The sequence below is a fragment of the Vidua macroura genome, chromosome 15 (genome assembly GCF_024509145.1).
Source record: "Vidua macroura isolate BioBank_ID:100142 chromosome 15, ASM2450914v1, whole genome shotgun sequence".
NCBI lineage: Eukaryota > Metazoa > Chordata > Aves > Passeriformes > Viduidae > Vidua > Vidua macroura.
Window position 1 is genome coordinate 15,725,944 of NC_071585.1, and position 18,460 is coordinate 15,744,403.

Below are 18,460 nucleotides of genomic sequence, written 5' to 3' on the forward strand. Positions count from 1 at the left end.
CGGCAGGCAGAGGCGCGCACGGTGATTGGCCGAAACGCCCGCTGGCTCCGCCTCCCCCCGATCCTATATATAGTGGGGCCGGGGCGGGCGGGGGCGGTGCCCGGGTTCGAGTCCCGCGTCGGCCCGCACCGCTCCGCTCCCCTCCCGCCCGCTTCGCCGGGCCCCGCTGGCCGCGGGTGAGTCCGGGGAGCCGGGCCGTGGCGGGGAGCTCCGTCCTCTGCCGGGGGGGATGGGGGCGTGAGGGGTGGAGGGCTGAAGCCTGGCTTAAGGAAAAGGCGGGTGGTCAGGGTCGGGCCCGTGTGGGGCAGAGCCGGTGTCCCCTGTAGGGGGGCGGCGGTGTGGGATGGGGAGGGGTCCCGAGGCCCCCCGCGGGTAAGGGTGGGGCTTCCCAGCAACAAGCAGGGGTGCCCAGCCTGTGCACGCTGGGGACCCCCGGTGCAGTCGGGTCCCGTCCCGCCGGGGAGGGGTGTGGGGTATCCGCCCGCTCCCGGCCGCCCCGTCCCGGCGCCTCGCTGGAGCTTGCGCGGCTCCCGGGCGCCGGGAATGCCTGACACGCAGCTCTTCCCCCGGCCCTCCCGAGCGGGGAGCGGGCTGGTGTCGTCTTACACGCCTTATATAGACCGCACCGGTCCGGGGAGAGCGGGGGCACGCTGGCCCCCGGCCCTGCAGCCGGCCCGTGCGAGGCGTGGGGAGCCCCGCAGCCGGCCCTGTCCGCCCTCGGGAGGAAGGTCCTGGGGCCGTTCGTAGGGGTCTGGCGGCTTCTTCCAGGTAAAAGGTGACAAGAGGCTGGTGCTGGCCCGTCTGTCCGGAGCCTTGGCCGGCTGACAGCTGTCAGGCAGGGGAGTGCTGGGATTCCCTCCTGCCGAAGCCCCGGAGATGGGCTCGCTCCCAGGGAGCATCTGCTCTGCCGGCTGCCGGAGCGCCAGCCTGGCTTCTCTGCCAGGCGCCTCGGGTGGCATCACGCAGCTCCTGTGCTGCTGCTGCTAATTCATCCGGCAAAAATGCTTCTGGTTCCTATCATTCTCTACCTGCTGTTGCTTCTCTGTGGTCTGAACAGCCTTGGCTCTCAGCAGCAGGAGTTCCTGGGGTGCTGCAAAGGAGAGCACATCTCAGGTTTGGGAAGAGGGCAGAGCCCACAGACAGTCCACTGTGGGTGGCAGCAGGGCTGTGCCTGGCTCCCTGGCACTAGTCAGTGTTAGCCTGGGCCCCTCAGCTCTGATGTTGCTGGAGGAGATGCTGATGGATTTGGGGTGCGTCTCTAACCACAGTGTAGGATGATCAGGGTGGAGTTACACGTGGAAACGTAACCTGCCTCCTGTCCTACACTGCCAGGCACTGAGCCCTCTCCTCGCCTGCTCTCCCTGCATTGTTTCCACATACCCTAACACTGGGATCACACCCTCTTCCCTTGCAGAGATGGGCGACATGGAGTCCTACAAGGTGATGCTGAATGGGCCGGCACCCTGGGGCTTCAGGCTGCAGGGAGGGAAGGATTTCAGCATGCCACTCTCCATCTCCAGGGTAAGAGAAACTAAGGCTGGTGACACCCATCCTTCCTCTTGCCTCTGTGGGAGGGAGGCCGCAGTGGCTGAGGCAGAGCAGTATGGGGGATGTAGATGAGCTGGGGCCCCGGGAATGCTGCATCCTGCCCTGCCTGGCTCCACGTAGCCTCCTTGGTGCCTTATCAGCTGCAGCCCAGCACGGGGGTGTTCCGGGCAGAGAGCTGCAGGCAGAAACGTGAAATTCTGCACAGCCTCTGCAGAGGGGGGCAGGGGAGGCCCCTTCCGGAGTGTTCCCACCACAGCAGGAGGGGATCTGCTCTCTGAGATGTGGGACTGGCTTCCTGGTCTGCACCCAGCACCGGGCTTGTCATCCCAGCACCCAGCCAGTGCCCTTCAGCACCCTCCTTTCCACAGCACAGCTCCCAGCTCTGTGCCTGAGGTTACTCCTGAAATGGACAGGGAGAGGAGGAAGCTGCAGTGCTGCCTGCACAGGGATGTGACTCCCTCCACAAAACTCTCCCATTTCTCCAGTGAGAGCCATTGTGCCACAGCTGGTTGTGCCCGTGACCGCTGGTTTGAGCCTCTCCTGTTGCAGTGTTCCCAGGTCTGACCCTGGCTGTGTGCAGGTCCCCGTCCCTGGGCGGGTGCTGGGCACAGCTTTGGCCACGCAATTGCCTTATAAGCCTTGGAATGTGACTGCATCGCCTGTGCCGCTGGCGCTTGGGCAGCTGGCACGGAGGCTGCCTCTCAAAGGACAGCTTTGCTTGTGGCATCGAGTGCTGCGTGGGGACCTGCCCCTGGCTCGAGCTGGGCACTGCACACCTGCCCCGGAGGGCACAGATCTCCACAGCATCCCAGCATGGAGCATGGGCCCTGAGGGCACTGTGTGAGGCTGGAGTCGCCTGTGCCGCTGCCCTGGGGCCTGCTGATCTCTGCTGAGCACGCAGAGACAGATTCAGCGAGTTTATTCTCTAAAAAATGTTTCTCTTGGCTGCGAGCCAGTTCTTAACAAAGGGTCTGGTTGGATGGAGGAGCCTCCCAGAGCCTGGGGCAGGGGCCTCGTGAAGCAGTTCTTGGTGAGGCTTGGGCAGTGCTGCTGTCCTGGGTAAGGCAGGAGCAGCAAGGACATTCCCAGGGGATGCAGCCAGCTTTGGGGGCTCTCTAGTGAGGCTGGGCTGCATGGCAGGGCGGTGTGCTCTGATGGGAAAGTGTGAGCCAGTGCTGCTCTGCACTCCAGAGGCATCTCCAGACCCAGAGCTCCTGCCCAGAGCATGCTGCTGTCCTTGGCCACTGCTTCCCGTGAGCTGGCCCTGCTGCAGCAGGCTGGAAGCATCTTGCCATAGCTTTGTGGGCTGTGCTGGGGCCCTGCTCTGCAGGTCTGCAAGGGTGGGCAGCACAGGACAACGCTGGTGTGTCCATTGGCTTGACTTTCAGCTGTGTCCATCGCTGTGGCACTCCTGGGTGAGCCGTGAGGCTTTTTCAGCTCACTGATCACACAAAGAGGTGCCACCATGGTCCTCTGACATGTACCTCCTGTAGCACGGGGCCCTGTTAGGGTGCTGACACCCTGGCCAGGCAGGCTGGAAACCATGGTCCCTGTGCTGGAGGTGGGATAAGGACTGCAGTATGGATAGCTGGATGCTGCAAGGCACATCCTGGCATCTGCCAGGTGGGAAAGAGGAGAGACACTTGGGTGCTACTTGCAGGAAAGTGCTGAGGGATGTGCTGAGGGAGGCTTTGTCCTGGAGGCCTCTGGACAGGGCAGTAGGTGAGCACGTCTCTGGATGTGATGATGGAGCTGTAGGGAACAAAGACTGGGTGGAGAGGGGAGGAAGGAAGACCTGGTTAGCGGGTCTGGGTGGGAAGTAGGAAGGCTGGCACTGCCATGGCTCCTGGCTGAGCTGGCACCTGTCAAAGGGGTTTCCTGCACGTTGGCATGGAGGGGGACGGGAAGTGCTGACCAGGCTGGGTGAGGCTTCGTGACGCAGCCTGGCGTGCTCTCCCCTTCCTGGGCAGTCGTGTGAAAACCTCTCCCAGCTCCTGCTCCTGCCTCCAAACCCGCGCAGCTGCCCCGTGCCTTCCCCAGCCCTCCAGGGCAGCAAGCTGGGGCTTGCAGCAGCATGGCCAGGAGCTGGGGGCATCACTGCTGCTGAGGGCACCCTCCTGTGCCAGGCCGGAAAAACGGGAGGGCAGTGTGGGGATACGGGGTGGGGGTACCCATGTCCTGCTGGGAATAGCAGTGGGATGCAGGTGGAACTGGGCCACATCCAGCCCATATGTGGTGTTTGGTATTGCATGGAGGGCTGGTGTTGGCCTAGAGAAGGGATGTGTGGCTCTGGGGTGAGCAGGGTTCTGCAAGGAGGGGCCAGGACTCTGTGGCAGGGATTTTTCAGCCCTCTGACAGTGCTGGGAATCTGGCTCGCTCCTTTTATGTTCATGTCGAACAGGACTTGAGGAAATACTTGGTCTGGGTCCAAGCGCCTTGAGTTCTTCCATGCTGGAGGAGCAGGAATGGCTGCAGCCTGCCCACGTCTGTCTGTCTGTCTGTCAGTGCCTGGGAGCTGTGTGCAGTGCTCCGGGCCCTGCTCGCCTCTGGCTGTGCATCCCTGGTGGGAGGGGAGGGCAGCCTCCACTTGCCAGCACAGGGTTGTACAGCCGTGCCATGGAGCCATAGCAGGGGCAAGGCGCATCCCTGGCACTGTGGCCGGGAAGGGAAACTTGTGGCTGTGCTCCCCAGCAGAGCAGCATGGGTGGGGGCGGTGTCTCCCTGCCCCGGCAGGGCTCCTGCTCCTCTGTGGGAATGAGGTAATGTCTGTGCCTGGTGGGAACGGGAGCGCGGGCGGCTGGGGGGAGTGCCCAAGGGGTGCCTCCCCGTCCTTCCCCGCCCCAGGCGAAGGGCTGGACATGCCTGTGGTTTGCAGTGAGATGTGGGCTGCCCAACGGGCCCTGACTCACTGTGCTCTCTTCCTGCCCCGGGACCACAGGGGTGACTCCAAGGGGTGGCTGGGCTTCTTGTCGAGGCTGAGGCAGCACTGCCTCTGTGTTTGGCGTCACGGCAGTGAGGCCCTGGGGTGCTGGCAGGGTCCCCAGGCATGCCAGAGGGCAAGGGCTGGGCAGTGCCCTGGAAAAGTGCTTTGCCTTCTGCTGCTGCCAAGGGGAAGAGGCTGCTCTGGGCTCATGCACTGGGCAATGGGGAGTAATCTGGGAGTCCCTACTTTCCCTGGGTCAGGTCTATGTGGTGTCCTGTGCTGGGCTGGGCATCCTGGGCCTTGGAAGCCCCTGCCATCACGAGGATGTCCCTCTGCTCCCACATCATTGCTTGGCTGTTCCAGCTCTCCCTAACTCTGTCTGTCCTGCAGCTGACTCTGGGTGGGAAGGCAGCCCAGGCCGGCGTGGGAGTGGGCGACTGGGTGCTGTACATCGACGGGGAGAGCACCAGTGCCATGACACACATCGAGGCCCAGAACAGGATCCGTGCCTGTGGGGACAGGCTCTGCCTCACCTTGAGCAGGTAAGAATTGTGAGTCTCTCAAACATGGGGTTCTGGTATGACTGGAGTGTAATCGGGGCCCTCTGCCCAGTGCTGCCTCCTGGTATCACCATCTCCCAGCATCACTGCTCCTTACTTAGAGCCTGGAAGTCCCTGGCTGTGTCCAAGGGGTCTGCTTGCCTGGGTAAGGCTTAACCTGACTGCAAGCCACAGGGCAGTGCCAGCTGGCCATGTTTCCCCTTGGTTGGGTGCTGCATCCCTGAGGCACCAGCATGCTGGTGGTGTCTGGACCAACTCCAGTACCTGCCCATCTGTCTCCTCTCTTGCAGAGCCCAGACCCAGCTGGGGAAGCCGCAGAAGGTACGTGTTACTCTTGATGCCACAGTGGCAGCTCAGCCTCATCTCAGGGGAAGGGAATCTCAGTGTAGTGAAACAAGTGGACCTTCTTGCTCATGGGGCTTTTAGAGGGCTGGGGTGTGTTTGAAGGTATAGAAAGCCCAGCTGGGGGAGCAGCTCTGACCTCTGGCACCGTGGAGGATCAGAGGGAGCAGGATCTGTGCAGTAGGTGCCTGGGTCCAGATTGTCTGTGCCCTTGCTGGTGCTGGGTGTGGGCAGGGATGCAGAGGGGCCAGCACAGGGGAGGAGGCTGGGCAGGTGCAGCACCATGTTTGCTAGTGCTGGGGAGTGCCCTTGGCACAGGGAGGCAGGGCTGGGGCTGGTGACTGGTGGCTCCTGGGCAGAAGCCACCTGCATGTGTTCAGCTTTGTGCCATGGGACGGTTGCAGTCGGCGTGTGTGCATGCACCGCCCTGCCACGGGCAGCAGCGAGTGTGCGGGGCACCTACTAATCTTCAAATGACCCTCAGGCTGGGTTTGTGACCTGCTGTCGCTGGGCCAGGTGCCCAGTGGAGCGAGTGCCAGCCTGGCAGAGCCCGTTCTCCAAGGCGCATGTACTGTCCGGCTTTCCTACCTGGCTGCCTGCTGCTCTGCCTGGCCCAGGGCTGCCCCTTGCATGCTGCTTGACGTGTGAGCCCGTGTCTGTGTGTTTTGTCTCGCTCAGGACTCACTCCCCTGCTCTGAACCCCTGAAATATAACTTCGCTCCCAGCACCGCCCTCAACAAAACAGCTCGGCCCTTCGGGGCCGGCTCACCTCCGAACCCACGGCCCGGGCTGGTGACGAAACCCGTGACGTACGCGCCCCTGGCGCCCGCCTGCACCCCCCAGCACAACGGGTATGTTGCTGTCCATCCTGCTCCCTGAGGATCGGGAGGAGCCTGCTGCCCGGCCCTGCTGCGCCTTGCATGCCAGGCACCCTGGGTGGGAGCGGGTGACAGTGCCCGTGCCGGAGTAACCGGTGGCTGGTGCTGAGGTGGCACAACAGAACTGTCTCACAGAGGGACACACGGCCATGCTCATGCTGGTCCCTTGCTCAGGGATGTGTCAGCCTGTGGGGACTCCTGCCAGGCTGGACATGGTGGCTGTAGCAGGACACTGGCTGGCATCTGCAATGACAGGGAAACCGTGGCTGTCTGTGACCACCAGCCGGTGCCTGCCTGGGGAAGTCCTGCTGTTCCCCTGGCTGCAGGAAGGGGCTGGGCAGTGATGGCCTCCAGCCCTGCCACTCTGTTCCCTGGCTCTGCTGTATGTGTGCAGCAGCTACTGGTCTCTGCTCCTCCTGCCAGAGCTGCCGTAGTGCCCAGGAACTGGGCAATGGGGCAGGATGTGTCATTGACTGCCCTGGGCATCCAGGCCTGTTCTGGGGGCTGAGGGAGCACAGTCTGGTCCACTGGCATCTGCCCTGTGCCCCAGTGTGCTCTCAGCCCTGGGTGAGCTGGGTGTAAGACTCAGGGATAGGGGGCTAATGCAGGCCATAGGTGAGGTCTGGAAACTTCTTGGGTGCTGTAGGTCTAATTTCACCTTCCTTTTTCTTTCTTTCTCTCCTCCCTTTCTCTTTCCCTCTCCCTACAGGTGCTGAGCCTTGACAAGTCAGTAAGCCTTTTACCTGCTCTCTCTATCCTCCCTGCATGCCTCTTCCCTGCCAGTGCCCCGTCCTTCTGGGCAGGGCCAGCCTGGGGATGGGCAGCAGGCGCTGCTTTGCCCATGCGGGTGGGTCACTCTTGGCACCAAGCTGTCCCCACTGTAGAGGGGACAGCTGCCTATCTCTGCCAGCTGCTGGGGCCCTGGAGTGTCCTTGTGTGTGATCCATTCCCTGTTCCCCAAGATGTGGCTGTGCTGGGCAAGGGCTGATGGGCTGTGCTGGGCACTGCACCCATGGCCAGGTGGCACTGCCATAGACTGCTGTGGTGCAGCTTCCCTGATGGTGTTTTTTGACCTTGGCTTATTCTTGCTCTGTCCTTTCTCTTTCTGGCCCTTGGGGCCAGTTTCAAATTGCCAGGAATGGTGGTGGTCATTCCAGAGTCAGTCCTTCACAGGCCCAGCCTTTGTGAGGGAGGAGTTGGGGAATGGGGAGTTAGGCAAGGTGTGACATCTCTGGTACTGGTGTGCTGTGATTCTGTGCTGGGGAACGTGGGGGACAGGCCCAGCAGATCTGTCAGATTTGACAGATGACTCTGTCACTCACAGGCAGCCCCCACAGCTGCTGGAGTCCCCCAGCACCCCTGTGTGTGACCCTGTGAAGCTGCGGATGTTAGAGGACATTGACGACTCAAAGCCCCACAGCTGGACCTCCCAGTCCCGTTCCTTCCGCAAACTGTCCCGCCTGGTGGGCGCAGATGCCAGTGAGTTCCCACGGGGGCTGGCACTGGCTGACTGCCCAGCTTTGCTGGGGAAACTGGAGCTGGATAAAGGCTTTGGTGCCTCATGAAGTGTTGGTTTTGGCCATATGGGGCAGTTAAGCCAGGCAGAGCTGCCTGGGGCTATGTGGGCTCATGGTGGTGCCGCTGGGCTGGGGCCATGCTCTGCCCCGTGACCAGGCAGGGCTGTGTGCTGGGACAGGTGGGCAGTGGGAGGAGAAGGCCTTTTCCCTTTCCTGTTCCTTTTCCTGTTCTGCTGTCTCTGGGCCTCAGTTGCCACAGACTGACTCCATCTCCCCCTTTCTTTCCTGCTGTGCTCAGTGGAGGATGGTGAGGATGAGCTTGTTAAAAAGCCCAGGTAAGGGGAGCGTTTGCTGGAGCAGCAGCAGGAGCCACAAGATGCCCACCCCAGGCTCAGCCCACACGCCTGGTTCTCTTTTGCTGCTTGCAGTCACTCAGGGGAAGCTCTTTGCTCTGTTGCTGTTTTTTCTCTCTGTCTCCAAGAGTCGAGCTGTTGGTGGAGCTGCAGAGCTCACCCTGCACTCACCCCACAGTGGGCACTGCCAGAGCTCAGCCACTGCTCTGGCCGTCACCTTGGGAGGGTCCTGCCAGGGCACACACTGGCCAGACAAATGTCCTGTGCTGGGTAGGACCTGCTGGGCACTGCTGGCACCAAGCTGGGGAGGCCAAGCTCTGCCATTGCTTCTTGAGGAAAAGGGGTCTGGAGAAGGTTGGTGCACTGAGAGCACCTTGCTGGGGGTATTGGGAGGTGCTAGGCAGCAGCTGGACAGTGTGCTGTGAGCCTGGCGTGGGGCTGCGGGATGGCAGGGCAGAGCTGGCTGAGTGTCTCCGACTTCTCCTACTTCTGGAGTGCATTTGTGAGGGATGGGCAGTGCCGTGGTCAAATACTGAGCATTGTGCTACCGTTCTTTTCAATATCACAGGGATGCCCACGGCTCCAGCTGGGGCACAGTGGAGCAGTGGTGAGTGCCGGGGTCTGGTGAGGGCACATTTGGCAGCACTGCCCTGTGCTGAAGCAGGGTCTGTGCTTGGTGCTGGCTGAAGTTCCTGCCCTCTGTCACTCACAGGCAGCCCCCGCAGCCTCTGGAGCCCCCCAGCACCCCTGGGTGTGATCCTGGGAAGCTGAGGATGTTAGAGGATGCTGAGGACTGGCAGCCCCGCACCGGGACCTCCCAGTCCCGCTCCTTCCGCAAACTGGCCCAGCTGACGGGCACAGATGGCAGTGAGTTCCCACAGGGCCTGGCACTGGCTGGGGATGTGGGACTGTTTTGGGGTAACCAGAAGCTGGGAGAGGCAGTGGGGTGATGTAGCACCCGGGAGTGTTGGTTTTGGCCGCAATTAACTCCCTGAGGGCAGCTGAGTGAGCGGGATCTGCCCAGGGCTGTGCAATGGGGCCAGGCGAGTGGAGAGGTTGGTTTTCCTCCTTTCCCTTCCTGCTTTTCCTGGACCTTAGTTGCTGCAGACTGACTCCATCTCCCCCTTTCTCTCCTGCTGCACTCAGTGGAGGATGGTGAGGATGAATTGATTAAAAAGCCCAGGTAAGGGGATCGTGTGCCAGGGCAACTGCAGGAGCCACAGGGTGCCCACCCTGGGCTCAGCCCACAGGGCTTGTTGTCTCTCACTGCTTGCAGTCACTCGGGGGAAGCTCTTTGCCCTGTTGCTGATTCTTCTTTCCTTATCCTCCACCCTCTATCCTGTCCTTTCCTTTTTCCTAGAGCCAAGCTGTTGGCAGAGCCACAGGCTCACCCCACAACAGGCACTGCCAGTACTCATCCACTGCTCTGACTCACCTCAGGAGGGTCCTGCCCAGACACCCACCAGCCAGGCAGGCTGTCCCCAGATGAGGTGTCCTCATGCTGGGTGTGCAGGCAGGACCTGCTTGGCATTGCTGGCACCAAGCTGGGGAGACCAAGTGTGCTGGACATAGTGGGCAGGGGTGGCTGGTGGCACTGACAGCACCTTGCTGGGGGTGTCAGGAGTTGCAGGGTAGGGAACTAGACCAGACCTGGGGCACAGTGTCATGTGGGGCCAGGGAATGGCTGCAAGGCTGATGAGGAGTGAATGCTGTCAGCATTTCCACAAGGCTCATGCATCTCTGGGGTTGTGGATGCATATGGGGAGGGATGGGCTGGTCAAACACTGACTTGTGGCACCATTCTTTCTGATACTACAGGGATGCCCATGGGTCCAGCTGGGGCACGGGGCAACATCGGTGAGTGCCAGGTTCTGGCAGAGGTGTTGGCATGTGCCAGGGCATCTTTGGGGGTGCTTCCCTGTTCCAGAGCAGGGTCCAATCCTGGTGCTGAGCTCCTGCCCTCTGTCACAGGCAGCCCCCGCAGCTGCTGGAGTCCCCCGGTGACACTGTGTGTGACCCTGTGAAGCTGCGCATGCTAGAGGACATTGTCGACTCAAAGCCCCACACCTGGACCTCCCAGTCCCGTTCCTTCCGCAAACTGGCCCGGCTGGTGGGCGCAAACAGCAGTGAGTTCTCGCAGGGCCTGGCACTGGCTGGCTGCCCAGGCGTGCCCAGCTTTGCTGGGGGGGCTGGTAAAGGCCGTGGTGTGTTGTTACAGCAGGGCATTGGTTTTGGCCCATTTGGGACCTCTGTAGCAGCTGAATCAGCAGGAGCTGCCGAGGGCTGTGTGGGCTCAGGGTGGTGCCCCTGGGCTGGAGCTGTGCTCTGCCCTGTGGCCAGGCAGGACTGTGTGTTGGGGCAGGGGGGCAGTGGGAGGAGAGAGCACTTTTCCTTCCTTTCCCTTCCCTTTCCTTCCTGCTGTCTCTGGGCCTCAGCTGCCGCAGACTGACTTCATCTCCCCCTTTCTCTCCTGGTGTCCTCAGTGGATGATGGTGAGGATGAGCCCGTTAAAAAGCCCAGGTAAGGGGCAGCAGTGGGACCCACAAGGTGCCCATGGCGGGCTCAGCCCCCACAGCCACTTAACCCTTGCTGCTTGCAGTCACTCTTTGCACTGCTGGGGGTTCTTCCCTCCCTCTCTGTCCCCTCTCCCAGACTTGAGGTGTTTTCCGAGCTGCACCATGGGCACTGCCAGCACTCAGCCACTGCTCTGACTCTCACTTCAGGAGAATCCTGCCCCAAGCACCCACCTGGGTAGGGGTGGCTGGTGACAATCACAACACCTTGCTGGAGATGTTGGGAGGTGCTGGGCTCAGCCCACACACCTGGTTCTCTCTTGCTGCTTGCAGTCACTCAGGGGAAGCTCTTTGTGTGTGAGTCTTGGTCTTGGTGTTTTGCATCCTGTGTAGCTGTGGAGCAGCTGCAAGGCTGCTGGTCAGTATTTCCATGTGGCTCGTGCCTCCATGGGGCTGTGGGTGCATATGGCAGGGATGGTCCAACAGTGACTGTTGTGCTGCTGTTTTTTCCAATGTCACAGTGATTCCCATGGGTCCAGCTGGGGCATAGTGGAGCAGCGGTGAGTGCCAGGGTCTGGCAGAGATGTTGCCATGTGCCAGGTCACCTTTGGCAGCACTGCCCTGTGCTGCAGTGTTGTGCAGGGTCTGTGCTTTGTGCTAGCTGAGCTCCTGCCCTCTGTCACTCACAGGCAGCCTCTGGAGCCCCCCAGCACCCCTGGGTGTGATCCTGGGAAGCTGCGACTGATGGAGGATGCTGAGGGCTGGCAGCCCCGCACCGGGACCTCGCAGTCCCGCTCCTTCCGCAAACTGGCCCAGCTGACGGGCACAGATGGCAGTGAGTTCCCACAGGGCCTGGCACTGGCTGGGGATGTGGGACTGGTTTGGCATGGCCAGAAGCTGGGAGAGGCAGTGGGGTGATGTGGCATCAGGAGTTTGATTTTGGCCCCATGTCACCCCTTGAGGGCAGCTGAGCCAGCGGGAGCTGCCCGGGGCTGTGTGTGGGCTCGTGGTGCCACTGGTCTGGGGCCGTGCTCTGCTCCATGGCCAAGCAGGGCTGTGTGATGGGGCGAGGGGATGGTGGGTGGGGAGGTTGGTTTTCCTCCTTTCCTTTTCTGCTTTTCTTGGGCATCAGTCACTGCAGACTGATGCCATCTCCCCCTTTCTCTCCTGCTGCACTCAGTGGAGGATGGTGAGGATGAGAATGTTAAAAAGCCCAGGTAAGGGGAGCATGTGCTGAGGCTGCATGTCCCAGGTGTCTGGGCACTGCTGGCTCTGAGCTGGGGGTGCTGAGCTGCACCGTAGCCTTTGGGCATACAAGGAGTCGAGGAGGCTGATGGCACTGGGAAAACCTGGCTATGGGATGTTGGGAGGTGCTGGGTAGCGCCTGCACCTGGGGCATGTTGTCCTGTGAGCCTGGTGTGGCAGAGCTGGGTGAGTGCTGCTGGCTCATTTCCCCTCAGCATCACTACTTCTCATGACTCTGGGCAAACTCTTTGCCCTGTTGTGGATTCTTCTCTCCCTCTTTGTCCTCTCCCAGAGCTGAGGTGGTGGTGGAGCTGCAGAGCCCACCCTGTGCTCACCCCACAACAGGCACTGCCAGTGCTCAGCCACTGCTTTGACCTTCACCTTGAGAGATTCCTACCTGGACACCCACTGGCCAGACAGTTTGTCCCCAAATGGGTGTGCAGGCAAGACTCGCTGGGCACTGCTGGCACCAAGCTGGGGAGGTCAATATGCAGCACAATGTGTAGGGGTGGCTGGTGACACAACACTTTGCTGGGCATTTTTGGAGTCACAGGGCAGGCACTGTACCTAGGGCACAATATCACGTGGGGTCATGGAATGGCTGCAGGGCTGGTCAGGAGTGAATTCTGTCGGCATTTCCATGAGGTTCTTGTATCTCTGAGATTGTGGGTGCGTATGGAAAGCATGGGCTGAGCCATGGATCAGCCACTGACTGCTGTGCCACCATTTTTTCTGATGCCACAGGGATGCCCATGAGTCCAGCTGGGGCACGGTGGAGCAGCGGTGAGTGCCAGGGTCTGGCAGAGGTGTTGGCATGTGCCAGGTCACCTTTTGGAGTGCTTCCCTGTTCCAGAGCAGGGTCTGTGCTTCGTGCTGGCTGAGCTCCTGCCCTCTGTCACTCACAGACAGCCCCCGCAGCCTCTGGAGCCCCCCAGCACCCCCGGGTGCAACCCCGGGAAGCTGCGACTGATAGAGGATGCTGAGGACTGGCAGCCCCGCACCGGGACCTCGCAGTCCCGCACCTTCCGCAAACTGGCCCAGCTGACGGGCACAGACAGCAGCAGTGAGTTCCCACAGGGCCTGGCACTGCCTGGGGGTGCTGGACTCTCCCTGTGCTGCCAGGGTCCAGCAGAGTCTGGAGTGGTACTGGAGTGTTGGATTTGGCCCCATGTGATGATCCCTGTGGGGTGGTTGTGTCAGTGGAAGCTGGTGGGGCTGTGCGTGGTTTCGTGGTGGTGACACCGGTCTGGGGTCTTGGTCTGCCCTGTGGCCAGGCAGGGCTTTGTTTTGGGGCAGGGGTTGGTGGGAGGAGAGGTTGGTTTTCCTCTTTTCCCTTTCCCTTCTTGTTGTGCCTGGGCCTCTTTCTGTGAGGACTGACTGTTTCCTCCTTTCTCTCCTGCTGCGCTCAGTGGAGGATCATGATGATGTGTTTGTTAGGAAGCCCAGGTAAGGGGAGTGTGTGGCAGCAGGAGCTGGGGGGCTGCACGTCCTGGGCAGAACCCCTTGGGCATTGCTGCCCCTCAGCTGGGAATGCTGAGCTGCGCCGTGGTGTCCCAGAAACGGCGGGTTGGGAGCGGCTGATGGCACTGGCCAAATCTCACTGGGTTCTTGTGATGTTTGGGCAGCATCTGGACCTGGGGTGCAATGTCCTGCAAGCCTGACGTGGGGCTGTGGGACAGCTGAGCTTGTGGATGTCACCAGCTTGTCAGGGTTGTTCCTTGTTCTGTGCAGCCAGGCAGAGGGTTGGACAGCACTCCACTTTTTGCCTTTACCTCCCTGTGACACCTCCTGCCCTGGTGCCATGACCCTTGGGTACCAGCTCTATCCAGCTTGCTCTGACACAAATAAAAGTTGGGTTTGTTGCCATCTCCTTTTTGAATTTGTCTTGGAGAAGCACAGAGCCACTGGCTCTCCCTCTCTCCCTGTCCCCCTTCTTTCATTGGGCTGTGCCTCTTAGCCCTGGCTTGCCCTGCCTGTTCTCAGTGCTGCTGAGCTGGATCCTGGGGCTCCCTGCATCAGGTCACGTCCAGGTTCCCCTGCGCCCCAGTGAGACTGGGGGTGATCATCAGATATTAGTAGGCAGCCAAAATCAGTGTGGTCCCTGGTCAGTCTGGAGAAGCCCAGAACCTTCCCTCCTGCCTCTCCCCAGACCACCACGGTGGGTACCAGAGACCCTGTGGGTGCTGTGTCTTGGCAGGACTGAAGGCCCTTGGCTCAGTACTTCATCTCTAAACCAGTTACTGCTGGGCATGGGGGCTTGGCCAGCTCCCTCCTGCTTGTTGGGGTGGGGAGCCCTGCCTGCACCCCCTGGGCAGTGCGGGCAAGCAGGGCAGGCTGGATTAACTGCTTGTTCTGTAGCCAGGTCTCCGTGCCGGACTCGTCCCCAGGAGCAACGATGAAGACTGAGCCAGGACTGGGTGAGCAAAACATCTCTGGGCTTTTTGGGGAGGGGCTGCCGAGGGATCAGGAGCATTCTCCTTAAGACCTGTGTGTGTGTGCAGCCCCCAGGACGCCCAGTGCCACCCCCAGCCCCACCAGCCGCCCACCCTGGGCTGTGGACCCCTCGTTTGCCGAGCGCTACGCCCCGGACAAGACGAGCACGGTGGTGAGCAAGCACAGCCAGCCGGCCACGCCGACCCCCATGCAGAACCGCAGCTCCATCGTGCAGGCGGCCCAGCAAGCCCCCGAGGGGCCCGGCCGCACCCCGCTCTGCTACAAGTGCAACAAGGTCATCAGGTGAGCCCTGGCTGCCACCACTGCCACGCCAGCATCTGGGCCCCGGCGTGGCTGACGTGGCTCTGTCCTGCCACAGGGGACGGTACCTCGTGGCGCTGGGACATTATTACCACCCCGAGGAGTTCATCTGCTGCCAGTGCAGGAAGGTGCTGGATGAGGGTGGCTTCTTTGAGGAGAAAGGCTCCATCTTCTGCCCCAAGTGCTACGACACGCGCTACGCACCCAGCTGCGCCAAGTGCAAGAAGAAGATCACTGGGGTGAGTGTCCCTCAGCCTGCCCTCCATCTCCTGTCTTTGTCCTCTGCTGTGAGTGCTTGGCTCTGTCCCTTCCCACCTTAGTCCATCTCAGGGGATTCCTTGTCCCTTCCTGCCCCTGGCTGACAGTGACTCCCCTCCAGGAGGTGATGCACGCACTGAAGATGACCTGGCACGTGCAGTGCTTCACCTGCAACGCCTGCAAAACTCCCATCCGCAACCGAGCCTTCTACATGGAGGAGGGACAGCCCTACTGCGAGAGAGGTAGGACCCAGGGACCCCAGGTGTCACCTCATGTGGCCCTGGGGTGCCACTGGGACTCAGCAGCTGCGCACAGGGCTGGGAGCATGAGCTGCCTTGCTCTGCAGGGTTCCCCCTGGACCGTGGGGAGCACAGAGACCCCAATCCCACAGCCCTGAGCCCTCCATTCTGGTTCTCCCTAGCTGCAGGGTAGTGCCATAGCTCCTATGTTGCCATGGCAATGAAGGAGGATGTACATCAAAGCGAGTGCTGCATCCTGGGAGATGAGGTTCTCCTCCTCCCCTGGAGCCCTGTGGTGGCTATGCCACCCTGCACCTTTCCCGGGTGTCTGGGGCATTATCTCACCTGGATGGGGGCTGGCAGAGTTGTCCCCAGGCTGTGCCTGTGGGATCCTAGCTGAGCTGCAGCCCTGCTCCCCTGGCATGAGCAGCTGTAGTGCATGGAAGTGCTGACCTGGGCTCTGCCTTTCCTCACAGACTATGAGAAGATGTTTGGCACCAAGTGCCGCGGCTGTGACTTCAAGATCGATGCTGGGGACCGGTTCCTGGAGGCGCTGGGGTTCAGCTGGCACGACACTTGCTTTGTCTGTGCGGTGAGCAGTGTGCCTCCCTCCCCAACTATTGCAGGGCCTGTGCCTCTCCCCGACAGTCCTGCTCTGGGTGGGGTGCACCAGCAGCACAGAGAACCTGCTGCCACAGGATTTTCCCCACTTGCCTCCGTTCTGGACGCTTGGGACTCTGCTCTGAGCCTTCTCTTCCCTCGCAGTGCCCCAGGGCCATGTGGAGGTCCCTGTGTGACACCAGTGCTGGGCTGTGGGGGACCGGAGGCTGACTCAGCCCCCCAACCTGACCACCTGTACTCTTCTCCCCAGATCTGCCAGACCAACCTGGAAGGGAAGACGTTCTACTCCAAGAAGGACAAGCCGCTGTGCAAGAGCCATGCTTTCTCCCATGTGTGAGGGGTGGGAATTCAGCTGTGCCCACACATGCCCCTGGCCCTGCATGCTCCTCTCCCCCTGCCCTGCTGGCCCCAGGGAGCCAGGCTGGGCCTTTTGCCCTTTCCCTTGCTCCTGCCTCTTTTCTGGCAGTTCCTGGCTCAACTTCAGCCAGATACAGTGCTGGGTCCAGAGCCTTTTATAGCTGGGTAGCTTCTTATATGCTTCTCAACTGGCCCTAGGAGCCCTGGGAAGGGGATGCTGCATGGATCTCCTGCCCCTGAGCCACGCAGCACGGTGGGTACAACCGTGCTGCGACTGGAATTGGAGGGGGTCTGCCACGGCTGGGCTGCTCCCTTGCTGCCTGGCAGCTCAGTGCTGGGGCAGGGATACTCCTTACACATCCCTGAGCGGGTGAGGACCAGCTCTTGTCTCACTCTCCCCAACCTTCCCTGCTGTGTGCTTGGGGCTGGAGACCCGGCCCGGCTCCCCTGCTGGGGTCCTGCCCATGACAACCCACCAGCCACCCCTCAAACTGCTGCGGTGGCTTCCTGCCCCCGTTGCATTCCAGGGGTGTCTGTGCCTCATGCCCCCCACCCTGCTGGCCCACTGCTCCTCTGGGGCCGGCGACACCCCCAGCCTGGCGTGGCCCAGCTGTGGGCTGGCAGCGTGTAATGATGGCCAGCCCAGCCAGGCGGCTGCTCCTGCAAGGCTTGGGCACAGCTTCCTACCAAAGAGCTCTCTGCCACTGCCATCCTGGGGCCACCGATGCCTCCCCCCAAACCACACCCTCCGGTCGGGCTGCACTGATGTAGCCACGGTGCTTTTAGTGCCTTTAATAAACACATCTCTGCAAGTGCCGCCTGTCTCCGGGCCAGTGGTTTTGCCGAGTGAGGTGCGGCCGGCTGGGAAGGTCATGCTCTGCCCTCATCCCGCTCCCTCTGGGGCCTGACTCAGCTCCTTCCAGCTTTCCAGGGAAACTCTTCGCCTCAGATTTCTCCTCCTCTGCCCGCGTCAGCCCAGGCTTGACCCCTTGTGTCGACTGGGTCATCCCTCTTGTAGCAGGCAGGACCGCTAACGGGGGCGGTAATTAATCTGGGGGGCAAAACGCAGCAAGGAGAGATGGGGAAGGGGTCAGACCTTAGTGGGGGTCCTTGTATACCTGGCAGTGTCCTCTGGTCCTTACGCCTGAGTACTGTAGAGGGTTTGAGGAGTCACGGGGCACGCATGGGCCACGTGCACCAGCTCTGGGCGTTCTCCAGCGTGGAGCGGCCAAGTGTTCGCTCACACAATGCAGCTGCTGTCCCGAAGGACGGCTGTGAGGCCACACCAGCACCTCCGGCTGGAACGGGCTCGAGGGCAGCGGGTGTGGGGGAGTGGGTGTTCTCCTCCCTCTCCACTCTGACAGCTGGAACGGTCATTAATAATTGCAGCTCTTGCCGTGATGAGCAATTGTAAGGAAAATTGTCTTGCTCATCTACTGGAAGGTTCTGCCGGGGGCAGCAGCTGGCTGTGGGAAGCCAAATGCCTCCTGGCATCACCCAGATCCGGGCTGCGGTGCCACGTCTTCTCACTGCCAGTTCCAGGAGTGCAAAAGCACATCAAAGATGGGGCAAGGAAAGTCAAGGGATAAAGGCAAGCTGGGGCTGGGCCAGGCGCTCGGGCTCGGGCACGTGAGAGCAATGGGATGGTCACACTGAGAAGCAGCAGGACACGGCACAGAAACAGCTGGTGCCTGCCTGGCAGGGCTGGCAGGAGCAGGGCTGAGTGCCCGCGTGTGAGTCCCAGCTGTGCAGCCAAGGTCAGAGGAAGCGCAGGGGAAGGTGAGGTGGCTGTGGCCCCACGTGAGCAGGCCCTGAACCAACCCTAGCTTGGCTGGACAGCAACCTGTGAGTGGAGGGTAGGAAAGGGGCAGGGGCAGGCAGTGGTGCGGGACGGAGCCTGCTGGGGTAGCATGGTCTGGGAACAGGTTCTGCCAGATCAGCCCCGGGGTGCCCAGCTGTGGAGCAGGGCCAGGGTGCTACAGCCAACCTGCCTCTTCTCTGGGGGGAGCCAGGCATCCCCTGGTGCTGCTGCAAGGCTTGTGCTCATGGGGGGCTTAGCTCTGGTTGGTTCCCTGTTGCCTCTGGGCCCTCCCGATGACGCCTCTACCACCCAAGGTGCCTCTGCACTTTGCCAAGGGCATCTTTTGCCCACCAGCTCTGCACACCATGTGAGGAGCTTGTGCACAGGCAGCGGAAGGAGGGTCTCGGGTGGGCTGCGGAGGTGGAGCCTGGGGAGGGGCTGCAGCCTCGCTGCTCCGAGAACAAAGCCTGGCGGCGGTAGGCTCAGAGCTCCCACCACATCCCTGAGCAGAGTCCCACCACATCCACCCCCAAAGCCATCTGAGCCGCTTG

General features: G+C 61.5%; 1 protein-coding gene across 1 annotated transcript; it reads left to right on the forward strand.

Annotated features, from left to right (window-relative positions):
• The first annotated feature begins 368 nt into the window (after positions 1-368).
• On the forward strand, positions 369-16,918 carry PDLIM7 (PDZ and LIM domain 7). The gene is given in 27 exon segments (XM_053990908.1): positions 369-1,521; positions 4,862-5,013; positions 5,322-5,352; positions 6,961-6,977; positions 7,576-7,730; positions 8,067-8,103; positions 8,197-8,375; positions 8,378-8,579; positions 8,690-8,728; positions 8,834-8,988; positions 9,268-9,304; positions 9,940-9,978; positions 10,093-10,247; positions 10,605-10,641; positions 10,774-10,872; positions 11,156-11,194; positions 11,324-11,469; positions 11,815-11,851; positions 12,624-12,662; positions 12,785-12,942; positions 13,289-13,325; positions 14,238-14,296; positions 14,381-14,615; positions 14,692-14,872; positions 15,013-15,133; positions 15,607-15,722; positions 16,002-16,918. Coding segments are annotated over 27 exon segments (2,694 nt in total). The 5' UTR covers positions 369-1,416; the 3' UTR covers positions 16,089-16,918.
• Positions 16,919-18,460: the final 1,542 nt, after the last annotated feature.